Source organism: Pomacea canaliculata, linkage group LG9 (assembly GCF_003073045.1).
Source record: "Pomacea canaliculata isolate SZHN2017 linkage group LG9, ASM307304v1, whole genome shotgun sequence".
NCBI classification, from domain to species: Eukaryota; Metazoa; Mollusca; class Gastropoda; order Architaenioglossa; family Ampullariidae; genus Pomacea; species Pomacea canaliculata.
This window is the reverse complement of record NC_037598.1, coordinates 1369837-1385529: the sequence shown is the minus strand read 5'-3', so window position 1 is coordinate 1385529 and position 15693 is coordinate 1369837. Positions and strand designations below refer to the sequence as shown.

Below are 15693 nucleotides of genomic sequence, written 5' to 3'. Positions count from 1 at the left end.
CTAAGATGCCAGCTGAAGGATATTAGTCGGTAGCGCGGACAGGAAGCGCTGATTGGCGCGCTGGTTTGTTTTGGGTCCAGGAGGGACGGAGGGGGCCGCGAGAGAAGGCAGGGGCGGCACCCAGCCCCAAAACCACCCTCCAGGTGGACACAGTAGCACAGCCAGCTACCCTTACACCCACGATAACAAAGTACAGCCCTTCCCATGCGGAGGTCACAGCAGTCGACCGTGACAGATCTTCACTGACAGAAATAAGAGTGCACTCTTGGCAGCAGACAGCACACGTGACCATGACTATCGAGAAGTAGGGTCGGTGAAGCAGACTTAATTCAGTACATAAAACGCATTTGACATTGCATGCCTAACAGAGACATCACAACACAAAACTCGAACGTTTCTCTTCATTCAGAGTTTTCACTATCGACGTTCTGTTAGTTTCGGCGAGCCTAAACAATGAACGGTACTAAACCGGAAGCTTTGAACACAACTGCCTCGTTGAAGAAATCTGAAATGTGAATAAACCGGAAGCTGTATACGCAACTGCCTCAAATCGTCTGCCAGCAATCGGCCAGTAATACAAGTTCGTGTTTGTTTTTGTTTTTTTTTTCGCCCAGGCTTCAAGATTTTCTGTGCCTGACAATAAACCCAGCGGAGGTGTGCTGGTTATGGTAGAAGGTAGATTTGAAAAACACGTACTGAATATATACAGTCATAATTTATTGTATTGCTGAAACTAGATAGGCATACATTTTGATGTGACAAGGACACATGCATTCGTTTGCGGTGTGTATGTGCCGTCGACTAAAGTCGCCATACTATAAATAAACAAACCCATATATCTGTTAGATGTGCTCTTAGCAGCCTGGAACAGTACATTCTCGATATGGTGTGCACAGTTGGGGTCATTTCTCTTATTACGTAGCTGTGGTTGATTTTAATGCCCGGACTGGAAATCGATGTCCGTCCTTACCGGATGTGGAAGACACAGATGAGCTTGTGTTGAGAGACATCTTTGAGGCAAACCGACAGTTCCAAGATCAGTTTTACTCTTCTGTAGAATACTGTTTAGAATTTTGTGCGACGTGTTATCTTACTATATATTCTGAACGATGCATGTCCACGGGACAAAGTAGGTCATTTTACATATTATATATTTGCCGTACAGGTAGTAGTGTAGTGGATTACTCACATTCAGTCTATCATTGACTACACATCCACCCTCTGGGACATGACTTTATGCCGCCCTTCATAGTGTAAAATTGTAGAATTAGCCCCAGAACAAGTTTCATAGCTGGTAAAGAGTGAATCGGAGAGTGCTTTGCACGGAAAAGTCAAGGTCGTTGACATTACGCTTCCGAAGTTTTTCCCTTCACTGGGACGTTGAGGACAAAAATCAGCGTCAGGACCATTGTAATTATCTGTTTTTCTTAACCACCACTTTTGTACATACATGTATAGTATCTTAACGAACTTAAATCCGTTTGTTCCTTTTTCCATAAGAATAGGAAACAGATTGTTTGGTCCGCTATTTGATTCGCTCCAAGTAGAGCACGGCGTAGCAGGCTGCTTTGACAACACGTTTGCGGTTTCTTGTAGTGTTTTATTTTTACAGACAGAGTGCCACCTTCATACTTTGGTTGCTAGCTCTTACTTATGTTATTCTACTAATCATTCGACCGATCTAGTGTAGTGGCCGTTAGCGTTGTTGTTGGTGCGGGGCCGGCGGATGATTGTTGTTTGGCGGGACCTGCTGAGAGCGGATACTTGGCAGTGATTGGCTAGGGTTAAAGTTCGTAACTGCCCAGGCCACCAAAGTTTACCCCTTCCCAGGGCAGAGCTGAGACGAAACGGGAGAAGAGCGAAATCGCCATTAGGTGGAAGCACTTTCCCTTTCCAAACTCAACAACAACAACAACAACAACAACAACAACAACAACAACAACAACGACGACGACAACAACAAGAAACGGGAGAAGAGACGTCGACGGATGAGGGAGAGAGCACAGGCACGTGACAGTAGAGGACAGCCGGACTTTAAGCGCTTCTGCCGATGTGATGCAGCCGTGGCCATTGTACTAGCTAGCCTGTGTAATAAAGGGTCGCACAGCTGCTGACGGTTCCTGCTTTTGTTTGAGTGTTGGAAGTTTGTTGTCGTCACTATACGACCCCCACCACTCGCTTACATCAGAATGCTTAATTACTTCAATTACTTAGTTTATTCTTTCCCCCTCTCGTTAATAAAGAATTGTCATTGTCTCTCTCTCTCACACACACACACAGAACAATGAACACATCTTTAAGTACGAGGTTAACTTAATAAGCTAAAGTTCTGCTTTTACACGTATAAAAGCATTACATTTAATTCAGAACAAGTCAATAAAAACAGAGAAATTATGATAGATACAAACATGGTGGTTGATATATGAACTGATAGTTGGTTATTTTGTTTTTTGTTTTTTATTATTGGCTAGAACACACGACAAAGAGAGATATTTTTTAAAAATAAGTTATTCGTGATTTTCATATAAATCATTTTATAATTTGTTTTCCTTTTCTGACCTATTCTATCATGTTGTGCAAAGGCATCACTTTACGCTGCACTTGCGGTGCATTTTTTTAAACAAAACTAGATTTTTTTAAAACAGACATTTTAACAGTTTCCAAATGTTTGGAATTGAAACTTAAATGGCATGATTATTTTGTTTTAACTAGTCATATTGCATTTGATATTCACACCTTGAATGCAAGCGCAAGGGTCCGGGGGGATAACTCTCCAGATGTGAGATTTCGAGGGGTGGGAGTGGCAGTGTTGTCCGCCCTACGAGCGCCATCTGTACGGTCATCAGTCAAGAAACTGCCACAGCAAACAGCGAAACATGAAGATGGACAGTGTCAGCCGTTGCTACAATTTGATTTGGCTCAGAATGCTTTTGATGTGCGTTATCTTCTGTGTAGTGAGAGGTGAGTCTTAATCTACCGAGAATCTCTGCACCGCTGCTGCTGGCTACAACGTTCTTCAAGCATCATGACGTCACTAGTCCAATTGCCGTCTGCTTTGCCAGTTGCGAAATGAAAACTGAATATTTCAATATAAGTATAATTTGTATGCAGTTGTCCACTTCATTCGCTAGCTAAACATTTTGATAACAGTGAAAGGGAAGATTCAGAATTCGGAATGAAGCCTTTTCTTTAATTGAAATCTGAAATCTGAAAAAGCTAGAAATCTTGATCAGTTGAAACTCAAGTAAAGATAGACTTATGCATTGTTAGGACTATTTAGACAGTTTACTTGCCTTTTCACAGTCTTGATTTGGGAGACAAAAATGAAAATGAAAATGCAATCACAAAAGCAAGGAATACTGTCGTCAGTGTAAATACGAATTGATATCCAGTTTGATGTACACACTGACAGGCTATTTTATTAAATCAGTGTTTTGTTTTAACTCATCTTGTATTTATTTCAAGAGATCCATATTTTAACTGACTGAACTGCTTGGTGTTTGGGGAAGGGCTGGGTTAGTGGGTGAAGAGTTTTGAAGAGAAGTCAAAAAAACTTCATTTTTTTGGCAGCCGTTTGTTTTAATATTTCTTCTTTTTTTTTTTTTTATCATCACAGTTCAAGCACAATGTAAGTAACCGAATTTTGAGTTTTTTGTTCTCGTTTGATTCTTTAGAATTTGTCAGGGGCCTAGTCAGAGGGCTAGAACTGAGTGCACGTGTGCGGACGAAAGTTGTGAGTGATGTGACTGGAGTGGGAGAGAGCGGTCAACGAGGAGAGATTGGTTTAAAGCAATGGACGAAAGGAGGTGAAACTGTACGCTTATTGGAGGTAAGGAGGATTTTGTTTCTTGAAGCGAGAAGCAACTTACGGGACAGTGTGCTTACAGGAGAAGAGAAAGGCAGTCGGAGAGAGGTGGACGCGTTTTTAAGAGTATCGAGAGCCATTGCCTAGCCCTAGACAGTGTGCCTCAATAGTGTGTAAGAATTGAGTGTGTTAGAAAAAGAAAAACCATTGCCAAGACAGTCGCTTTAAACGTGTTTAATAGATTCAGTGGATTTTTGGTGATGGTGTTATTCGGAAGTGGAGGCCATTGCCCAGTGTTGTCCATAGGAATGGGAATCCCATGGGAAGCGTCCCATGGGATGGGATGGGATGGGACAGCACACATTTGTATTTCCCATGGTAGTCGATACTTGATATTGCAAAATAAATTTACTGTTATTTCATTCATCAAGGATTTAAATCTTTCCTCTGAATCATCTATTGTATGTGAAGTAGCAGGAATTATAGAACAAAAGCCGAAAAGTGTTTTTCAGTGTTGTCCATAGGATTGTTAACATACCATGGGATGGGACGGGATAGAAAAATATGTCCCATGGACAACCCTGCCATTGCCAAGTCAGTGCGCTTCATAGTGTGTAAGAGAATCAGTGGAGTTTTTTGATTGTGTTAGTCGTATATGACTGTGTTTTTCGTAGTTAGGATTTTCTTTACTTTGTTTTTATTAAAAAAACGTAGGCAGATTCGTACAGACAAATCAATTTGTTTTATTTGATAGAAAGAACGCGAAATTGTCTGACGCCGCTGGTGTGCTTGAGAGAGTGTGAACGAGAGGCACTAGCGGTGTCGTGACAGAATTACAGAATTTTAAAGCGGATTTCAAAAATACTGTAGTGCTTGGAAAATAAATATTAATAATATTATTTTTCTCGTTATTTTCTAAAGTATTAATTGACGACTACGAACTTTATTACAGGTTTTTACTGTATTTGTGTTGATTTATGATGTTTGCTTTATCGTGTAAAATTAACTTACATTGTCTTTGCAAAAAGGGATTTTAAATGGTTTATATTTACTGCTCTATTTAATATATTATCGTTTAAAGCTGTAACCCCTTTCCCTATCCTGTCATTTTTTTTTTTGTTTGTTTGTCCAGTTTATCCTCCTCCTCATTTGTCTTAATATTTAATTTTTATCGTGTCACTCAAACATAATATAACGAATAGAATTTCGAGCTATTTTTTTCTTTATTATTTGTCACGTTTCTCCTCCTCCTCTTCTCCTTCTCATCATCTGATTTTTTAAAAATATATAATTTTTATTGTGACAGATTTACGAAAACGTGAGTAACAGAATTTTGAGCTATTTGTTCACGTTTTCTTCTTTGTAATAAAAGAATTTCGAAAGGGGATTTCAAAAATACTATAGAGCTCAAAAATATCAATAATCTATCTTCCTTTTCTCGTTATTTTCTAAAGTATTACTTGAAGACCACTAATTTTATTACTGATTTTAATTGCAGGTGTGTTAATTTGTGATAATAGCTTTATTATGTAACGCTAACATATATTGCCTTTGACAAAGAGTTACATTTTTTGTTGCTGCTTTATTTATTATCTTATCCCTTTCTTTTTAATGCATGCTTTTTGTTTTAAATTTCTCCCTTTTAAATATTGAGCTAGGTTTAAGTCTACATTAGATGAGCTCAAACAAACATACGGAAACAATACGGAAAGAATGTTTTTAATCTGTCAAAAATTCGAAGGACATAATAACAATGTAAATAATGTTAATATTAACAAGCTATCCAAAAACTGTTTGGAGATTTAAGATTATTTATTCTATTAAATCATCGGTACTACAGGAATCTTCCCAGTCTACAACAATACAACAAACGAAGTACCAAGTCTTACAGGCTGAACTGGAATGTATTTCACAAATTCTTTCCATGCAAACGTTCTCTAAACATAAATGGAATTATCCGTGTGATGTTAACTGCACAAGACAGACCACACACATATTTATGCATTGTCTCATATTTTACTGCCATATTGTCTAGAAAGTTTAAAATGACTACTTTGAACCACTCCATCAAAACTCGTGCTACAATTTGTTATTAGTTTATTATTACTATTTGTCCACAGATAAGATATTACCAAATGTGGTATCACGAGTTGTGATGGAGTGGTTCAAAGTATTTTAAACTCTTTAGATGGTTCCATTGGTTGTAGCCTTAACAGCATAAATGTATTCAAGTACAGTCTTGATGTCTGTGTTTCTATGCTTAGCGTTGATTGAAATCTCGAGAAGGGAAGGGAAGAGGGTGGATCTATACCAAGACTGCGAGAAGTAGTTTCAGCCATTTAAAACAAGTTCACCCCACTAGACCCTGTTTACCAATTGAGAGTCCTAGAAGCAAGTACACACGTGCTATAGAGATTGCATTCAACAAGTATCACGATGTAGTTGTGATTTAATAATTATTTATGGAGATCCACTTGGGTATATCTTGTGAATATCTTGGCATGTATGTACTTAATGAATGCAACTTATAGCGGTGCCATTAGTGTGTACATTAAAAAATCGCCAAATCTGCAAAACACCCAGACAAATTCAGATATTTTATATCAGTAGTTTACACAACGCAAATATTTTAATTAGAATCGTGGACAAATTATGATTTTGAAATAAGCAAAGGAACAGATGTTGATCAGATGTTAAAAAAATATGATTCAACCTGAGTGTGAGTCTGGGTTAAGCAGATTGACATGTAGTTGACATTGGCGTGTAGGTTAGATGTATAATTTGTAGTTCTCTTACTTTCATGAAAAAAAGTATAATGCTAAGAATAAAGCTCTGAAAGATAAGGCCACCATCCGCTAGCTATTCTCAACATAAAATTAGTTTGGTTTGGATTAAAAACTCCTCAACTGTTTCATATTAATCAAATGTGGAAATTTAAAACCAAATGTTCAAAAATAATAATATGAGCTTTACGCTAAATATGAAAATAACATAATTTATTCAGGTGTTATTGACGACCAGAAATCTTTCTTACTCCTGGTCTATCAAGTGCAAAGTCAAAACAGTTCTGATAAACATAGGTCGCCTTTACCTTCATTACGTTCAATCTCTACAAAAATCCACCGTATTTCTTAAGTATTTAAATGCGTTGCATTTCTTATTGTCAATTTATACTTTTTACGTTGTTTTTTCTTTTTGGGCATGTTTTTATAAACTTCTAATATATCAAGGTAAGAAGTGCCGGGTCATCGCAGGTTTTAAAGGCATAGCATGTATTAAAGAAATTGTCAGTCTTTTTTTAATTATTCCTCTTTATTTCTGCGTTTTCGTGGCCAAATCTCTTTCTTTTTTTGGGTTACTGTTTTATTTCTTACTTTTTGCTGATAGCTTTGTTAATCGGGAACTAGGTCCACAAAATGTGTCAATATTATGTGTCAGTTTAGTAATAATAGTAAATAAACACATTAACAGCGGTAAACCAGCTTATAACAGAGAACTTGCCATCTTCAAAATAAATCACACCACGAAGGCTTCTCCCCTTCCTTTTATGTTCCATTTTAAAAAGTGCAAAGCGCTGAGTTTGTCAATATATCAGAAATGAATATACAAACTAAATCTTTCTGTCTTGTTGGCCAAAATATTACCTTTCATTGCATATTGGTTGTAAAAGCATTGCACGAACTGTCTTTTTCAAAGCAACACCATCTGTGTTTCAGAATGTAGATGCCCTAACATTAAGTGTTTATTTACACTCAGGCAAGAAAAGGAACTTAAACACAAAGCAATTTGGAAAGGTATGATCAAGTATTAAAACTTTCTCTTTATCATTTTGCAAGTTTTGGTGGTAATAATACAGTCGGACTACGCTAAGTCGAACTCAAAGGGACGCCCCCCTGCGGAGTTTAAGAGGTAGGGAAAGCGGCGAAATAGGCGCGAATCAATCAAGGACAATGTTTTCCCGGCTTATTTAATTATTATAACCGTTAATTATATTGTCTTTTTGTACGTATACATGTAGGCTGCATGTAATCTTGAACATTTTCTGGCAGTGTCTGTACCAATGACTGCAATCTTCTGAATTTTGCGCACTTTCACCGCATAGCCTATTAAACACAGTTCCGTGTCTTTCCGCGACTTTGTCCAGCCAATCATTGCTATTTAAATTCTGAATGGCCTAACTCTGTGGCGAATTCTTCTTGTTTGGCTGGCAAAAGTTTCCAGTCAAGAGGAACGCTTCTATCCCTCGCTTGCACAAACCACTTCAAAACGCGTTGTTCAATGACCGGACACTCACATTCCCTCATTCTCTTCTAATGTACACATGGCTTGTCTTTGTAGAGTTTTAAAATCTTCTCTTTCTCTTTGAGAAAAGTGGAGAGCATATGTATGAAACGACTGAATTGATTTTGCAATTTCCACTTTCTTCTTATTTGTTTTCGACGGTTCTGATGACAATGTTTTGAGCTTATGCTCACCTCTTGCCATTTTCGTGGGACGTACTGTACGGGAGATTACTAAAACCACACTGACACGAACGCTATTCAAGGCTCCTCCTGATAATACACGGACAAAGGTGAAGGGAAAGTGGGTTAAAAATGTCTTTGTTGTGAAAGATGCCAGTCTGTTGGTTGACTTAGAGTCACAGCCCCGAAGGGACAAGAATTAGTTTCCCTTTTTGCAGCCACTCTACTGTTTTTGTTTTTTTTTTGTCCAGATCATTTTTGGTTTTAAAATAGATGTGCTACCAGCCTACCAGCAGAGAGTCCCTTAATTATATGGGAAATGCGTTAAGATGAGAATTTGTATCCTTTTTCTTGGTTTTTCTGTAAACGTGTTGTAAAATGTAGCCCCAGACTAATAACTTAAAGACCTTAGAAAATTCGACTAACGGAGGTTGGGGTGTCGAAAGGCTTTCCAAGTGAGGAGATCTAAACTACATTGGTCTTATGGGAATTCGGTTGGGGACCAACGAATAATCGACATAGGGAGGGTCGACTCAGCGAGGTCCGACTGTAATAATTCAGCGCATTTATTCAGTGCCTTTCCCTAGCACCAAGAGTTTTACATACACTGTAGACACAGGGGCACGAAGGGTAGGATAGACATGAAATGGTGCTTGGTACACGAACACGCATCCACACATCCTACACACACACACACACACACACACACACACACACACACACACACACAGAGTGAGTGAAGCCAGAGAAAAGCACCGACGGTCAGCCCTGTAAATAGCCGCCACATCTATAGATGCACATGGGTATCGAGATTCGAACCCACGACACGCGACTCTCACTGTTGTGGTGATGACACCCCTCCCCCTAAACATACCACACACAGACATATACAACCCTCTCGTTTGTGTATAAAGATAAAAAAATATGCATACAGCCACAGACATACATTTTGCTACTCATTGTGTTTAACAGAAGCTCTATTTGACAACAGCTGCTTAGAATTGTTTCATGTTATTTCTGAAACACGTTTGAGTGCCTTTGTCGTATTAGGGATCAGTAGCGATTTGAGAACTTTTTTTTATGTAATAATAAGTTTTTTTTGTATGCTTGTAGAAAATGTAGCAGTTGGCAAACCGGCGAAAATAAGTACAACTTACGAAGAGGATAATGATAAATCTGGGCCAGCTTGTCTTGCTGTTGATGGATCAAGGGACACTAAATATACTAGCAAGGGAAGCAAAAGTGTTAGCTGTGTAAAAAGTGCCAAGGGTGACAACGCTCCGTCCTGGGAGGTCAATTTAAACAACAAGAGCGTTATTAATCACATCATGATTTTTTGGAATGAAGCGAGTATGTATCTTCATCTTGCTACCTCACTTTATCGCTCATTCTTTCTCATTTTCTTTCTCCGTCAGGCTCTAGTTCTATCTAAATTCCTCCTTAACTCAATGTTAATAGTTTATTTTACTTAATACCGGTGGAAGTATTTTTTAAAAGTTGTTTTGACCTAACTGGTCATTGTTTACTATTTGTACGGTAATTCGTCCAACAATGGATTCACATGTGCCTGGACGATTTAGCTCTTAGCATCGTTAGACTGCCCTTGACAGACATTTATTGCGCAACAGCTTTGAGATCAGGCTTCACATATACTAAGATCAGACGTAATAAAAAGGTGTTTTAAAACTGGACAAGCGAAAATAAGTCTAACTTCCCCCTTACCACCTCTACTTTAAAATTATGTTACCGAAAATGAGAAAATATGGATGTTATACCTCAATTGTAGTCCATTCCTTTGTTGACAAAGGTTGGGATCAAAAGACTGTAGAAACCAGAAACATGTGTTAGCAGTGTTGCTTTTGTTTTCATTTGTGAAGCGCATTTGTGAACGAATGTGCATTGGACCTTAATTGAGTAAAAACAGGTGCAGGTGCTTTTTTGAGATAAAATATTATGCATCGGCTGAAAACAGCCGATAAAACATTTTTTTTCGTTACAGGAGGTCGATTTAGTTTGGTGCAAACGCGTAAGATGTCGTTGACCAGACTCTCCATGCCAAGCTACCCATATATGGTCTATTGCAAGTTTTATCTATCTGAGAAATTTCTCCCTTTCACGTTACGGCCTTAGAAATGGTATGAACTTCACTTGACCGATGTCTAGAATCGGTGTTGCACAAGCCTCAAGAGCATATTTTGCAATGATTAGTTCTCTGAAATCAATGAACTTACTAGTAATAGACACAGTGCTAGTCTCAGAACAGAAGAAGTAACTTTTACGGGACGAAAAGTCTCCCTCGGATTCTCCAAAGTCGCGAGATGATTGGTCATGTCGTCACTACAACAGGCAGAGCGTCTAGAGCAGTGATTCTTAACCGGGGTTCGATCGAATCCTAGGGGTTCGGTGAGTCGGTCTCAGGGGTTCGGCGGAGCCTCCGCCACGGAGGTCAAGACACACACGCAATTCGTGATGACACTAAAGAAGGGTTCGATGTATGTGTATATGAAACTTGTGGGTTCGGTACCTCAAACAAGGTTAAGAACCACTGATCTAGCGGTTAATGGATGCAAGCGTGTAGGTTAAATGTATAATTCGTCTGCTCGTAATGTTCTTATTTGGGAAGTACTCTGAGCAAATCATTACCGAAAAGCGATAATAATAATAACGTAAAACAACAACAACAACAACAACAACAACAACAACAACAACAACAACAACAAAACAAAAAACAACCTTTGGCTTCATATTGTTTTCCCTAGCTAAGGACCAGAACGCAGGCGCCATCCTGCAAGTGAACGGCGAGCAGTGCTCCGTATTCAACAAGATAGAAAGAAACCCGTCAGAAGCTTGGTGTAACACGACTGGTGGAAATATCATTATGATATCTCTGACGGGCGACAAAGTTGGATCTGACAACTTTCTCCAGCTCTGCGAAGTTGAAGCATGGGGTAAGAAAGCTGTTTTAGCCATTTCGTAATTATTAAACGCATTAAAGCGGAAATGCGTGTTGCTTTAATTATGTCTAACTCATCGATTAACTGACTGCCCGTTGTAATGTGAATTAGCGTTGTGAATGTGAATATTATTAGTGCACATGTGTGCATTCACATTTATAAGACGTATTGGGAAGCATACATGCTCCTTCATACGCATAATAAACATCCGTTCCGAACCCCAACTAATTAACAACTTTGTTCCTTCGCGTTTAGCTCTGAGTTAGGGTGGGGGTGTGGTTCTGCACAGATCATGAAGTCATGAAGTCATCAATCGGTGCAACAAAAACATGAGAAATTGGGATGGTTTTAGAGGGCCGGACTAATATCGTTAACCCAGTTTTTACCCAATACTGTATATATTAATATATAGTATATATACTGGCGGGCGGGCCGGTCAGAGACAGGAGGCGGGCAGGATCCGGCCCGCGGGCCGGCCTTTGCCCAGGTCTGCTTTAGATTGTGGCATACCTGTCCAAGGTAATACAAATTACTGAGATTGACGAAAAAAATGCATAAACAATATTATAGCACTGGACATAAAGTGCTTAATACAAGGATAGTTAAATGAATAAATTAAATAGTTCTTGATCAAGAACGTGGTGCCCATTACAATAACCAGTTATAAACCTTAATAAGTAAGCTAACTAAAAAAGTAAGTAAAAAAACAAACCTCTGCCGGTTACAAATGTCACGTATCCATGTTCTAGTTATCGGAATAGATTAGCCAAAGGCATAGGGGGTTGTCTCAATAATAATAATGTACCTGCAACAGTTCATCTAGCTCTCAGACTAAAGAGACTAACGTTCACCAAACTTAAGACAGGAGATCGGAAGGTAGGAACCAGACCGTTTTCTTCTACCCGGTTCTACCCCGCTATAGATAAAGTCGTAGTGTGTTTATGTCACGACAGCTACACTTCTGCCCCCAGGTGAGGATCCTCCGTACATGTTTCCTCGCCCAGTTTAGAATGGCTAGACGACACCGACCTGCACTCGTCCGTGTTGCTACTGTCCATCCCTCAGTTTAAGGTGGGAGGCCGATCCACGGTACGTCTCCGAAGCTGCTGTCAAGTAGACGGTGGAGCACCTTTGCTATACACCGGGCTGCCGGTCTCTTGTGGCCTTCCTCAGACCTCGTCACCTGTCTTGTATCTCGCATCAGTCCTAGCTGCAATGAGTCCGGCACCCCGCTCTCCGCAAGAGCCCTCACGCCCCCTCCGGCTGTCCTGTCCCCTGTCCCCAGCCCTCAGCTTCCAACATGTACCACACTGTCTTACACAAGCAGCAAGCCATCTCCCGGCGACAGTTCTGGGTCTCAGCAAACAGCTTCCAACCAAAAGGCAGCGACGCAGCAGCAGCAACAACAGTAGATGCAGGAGCAATAAAAACAACCCTCTGGCTGTTTACGGTCGGGGCTAAATACCCACTTCTGTCCACCTGGACTAATCATATCTTTAAAGTCTTATAGTCACTGTGGCTTAGTGGCACATACATATATACACTCACAGCACGAACTAATATCCTATACACGTCTGTGGTCACAGATATCAGTCACAACACTTGGCGCAATCTGAATTAATATCTTGTAAACTGTTTGTGAATAAAAACAAGCCTCAAGGTAACTTCAGTCTGTCAACTCAGATTTCCTCCCCTCTCTTGTGTTCTTCTTGTCTACTCTTGTAAGACCAATCTTGTGAAAAGTACATCGCTCGGAACTGGGCTCAATAAATAAAAAGTTTGAAACGCTCTGAAAGGTCGAGTCAATCATCAATCATCATCATCGCTAACTGGTCTCATGCGTCAAACTACTGTAAACCAAGCGTTCTTTCTCCCCAATCTCTGCTCTGCTTGTTCATCTACCTTTCGTAATTCTTCTCTAACAGTTGAAGACATCTCGACAATTTCAAGCTAGACTTTAACTGTTGGAGGTTTTCGTGTCCCACTTAAGGTTATAGGATATAGCCAACCATCACCATCACAACCAAGGTACATAAAACAAGGAAAGTTTTATGGGAGATTAATTCGGCATTCATTACTAGGGAACTGAGCAGATTTTCATTGCCGACAGAAGAAAGATGATACCGATGGGATTTTTCAAAATTCTTTAACAATTCGTTATAAAAAATCTGGATGTCAAATAATTTATGTTGAAATTATTTCTACTTTGTGAATTTATGTCAATAGTTTGCTTTCCTGGATTTTGGGGGAAATACTGTAACGATTCCTGCAGCAGGAACTGCAAGAATAACATAGTGTGCGATCCCGTAACTGGAGAATGTGTAACACGTAAGTGACAAGACTCAGCGCAATGTAACTCTTTGTTTGTAAAGTACTTATTAACTTAGTGAAAACCATTCTGGCTCTCCCCTGTAATGCTTTTACAAACACATTACCATGACAGAGGTAAAGCAGTCCCACCTGATTTTTGTACAGTTACGTACCTTCACTACAGAACAACAAGGAAGAAGAAAGAATAAGAAAAGAGTGTAACTGTGCATCTGACTACCCGACATAATCGGTCACTCCCCTTACTCGATATACTGAGAGCCACATGACTTTGTCACATACGACAAGAGGGAAAAGCAAACATTTAGCGGTGGATAAATAACACGAAACAATATTTCATGTATGTGAAACAGTTATTCATTATTTCTAATACAACAATCACACAAACATCCACTGACATCTACTACATCTATGTAAAATATAATCCTGTCGTATTTATTGTTTATCAAGGCAGTTTATTGTGAAGTGATTGTTACGTCTTATGTCTCGTATAGCAATTAAAAAACAACGTGAAGAATGCATATTACCAACAAAAGCGGCGATATTTGCGGGCCTCTCTATTCCAATTGCGTTTATCACCTTTACTATGTGAGTGATATTATACAGAATACATTATACAGAATAGTGCTTACGTGAATGAGCTGAAATATTTCTGTATAAGCCACTTCTGTAACAAAGATCCCTTATTTTGAAATTTCATACAAAAGTGTTATGATGATACTGCATAAAGACCCAAACCAGAGAGCCTACATCGTGTATTTACCAAGTATGGGCTTTTTAAAACTGAATGAAATTTCCTTTGTGATGCAGATGTCGGGTGACTGGTTGGTCACAAGAAGAAGAACCTCCGGCAGAGAAACCTGCAGAAGGAGAGGAAAAGGAAAAAGAGGGACAACAAGGGGAAGAAGGAGAAAAGGAAGGAGAAAAGGAAGGAGAAGGGGGGGAAGGGGGAGAAGAGGCAGCCTCAGACGCAGGCTCAGATGATGAGGGAGATTGAACTCGCCTTACAAAAGCGCTTCGTGCTTGCCATGTGTACATTGTGTCAACTATATAATAAAAACTGACAGTCTCCATCAGGTTCTCATTATTTAGTTGTACACAGAGCTTTCGGAGCTATTTTGGTTGTCATTGTAAGTACATTTTGATAGACGCTACACACTATAACAATATTTTCAACTTACGTTTTCGGTTGCACACACAAAGGACTGGTGTATGCTGCTGCTTATAAGAGACACATTTGCTTTAGACAAATGGATTATTTTAATAGCTTTAAGCTTCTCCAGGTTATATATATATAACAGGATTAAGCGCAAAAAAATTCGCCAGTTGCGGTTGCATTGTGGTATTCGAAAGTTTTGCATTTTCAATTAATGTTGCTTTTATGTTGATGAAGTCGTTGCATCTGATGAATAAAATTCATAATGAAAAATATTTCAATTTTTTTTTGTAAACAGAACTGGTGTCACCTTTTTTTTTATATAGGGATATGCGTAATTATAATGGCAGGACTGATACAAAGATAGATGATCTTTTGATGAGTAGGTGGAGCACGGGGAGGGAGAGAATGCGACTTACCTGAAAACAGGTCTCTTCGCTACCCAGGAGAAATTCGGCAGATTGTCTTTTACCTTCTTATTCAGTATTGTTAGGTATGTTCTGCCCCTTCCTCTTCACGTGTCCAGGGCCGACGAGAGCCAGGCCGGGCCCCGGGACAGACGACCTCTCCGGGCCCCTTGTACTTGTAATCGTAAATTATTTTCCCAGTATATAATATATGTTTGCAATTCGAATCTCAGTATCTACACTTCATTCAGTAACGAAATATAGACTGCAAACATTAGGACAAGTGCACTAGGATCTACATCACTACTTGAACATAAAGTTGTTTACATGCGAGTGGTTAGTAAATGAGAATGATACCCGCTGACTACACTTCTCACGACAGGCCCCAGTACCCCAAAATTGTATTCTACAGACTTGAAACTCAACTTCTGCATGTGTAATGCTTGGGTATTCTGTCCTTAGACCTTTGTTTAAAAGAAAAAGAAAAGGAGAAGAAGAAAAAAAATCCACTGACCAAGGCCGGGCCCACTTGACAGCCGCGGGCCCGGGTACACCAACCCCCCTGTCCCCCCCTCTCGTC

The 15693-nt window shown here is 39.5% G+C and overlaps 1 protein-coding gene across 2 annotated transcripts; it reads left to right on the top strand.

The window, feature by feature from the left end:
* The first annotated feature begins 2742 nt into the window (after window positions 1-2742).
* Window positions 2743-14959, top strand: LOC112572919. Of its 2 annotated transcripts, XM_025252910.1 has the most exons (9): window positions 2744-2961; window positions 3617-3628; window positions 5112-5123; window positions 7522-7599; window positions 9382-9618; window positions 11028-11216; window positions 13449-13550; window positions 14045-14138; window positions 14361-14959. In XM_025252910.1, exons 1-9 carry the CDS (start codon window positions 2877-2879, stop codon window positions 14545-14547), a joined length of 996 nt encoding a protein of 331 aa, XP_025108695.1. In that variant the 5' UTR covers window positions 2744-2876; the 3' UTR covers window positions 14548-14959. The 2 variants fall into 2 exon arrangements, with proteins under 2 accessions (XP_025108696.1, XP_025108695.1); XM_025252911.1 differs by lacking the exon at window positions 7522-7599 and having other exon boundaries at window positions 2743-2961.
* Window positions 14960-15693: the final 734 nt, after the last annotated feature.

Bases quoted from the DNA above. Each gene is read 5' to 3' on its own strand.
- LOC112572919 (XM_025252910.1), top strand. From the start codon at position 2,877: ATGAAGATGGACAGTGTCAGCCGTTGCTACAATTTGATTTGGCTCAGA. The intron at 13,551-14,044 runs GTAAGTGACAAG...TGTCTCGTATAG, and splicing joins AACTGGAGAATGTGTAACAC to CAATTAAAAAACAACGTGAA. The intron at 14,139-14,360 runs GTGAGTGATATT...TTTGTGATGCAG, and splicing joins GCGTTTATCACCTTTACTAT to ATGTCGGGTGACTGGTTGGT.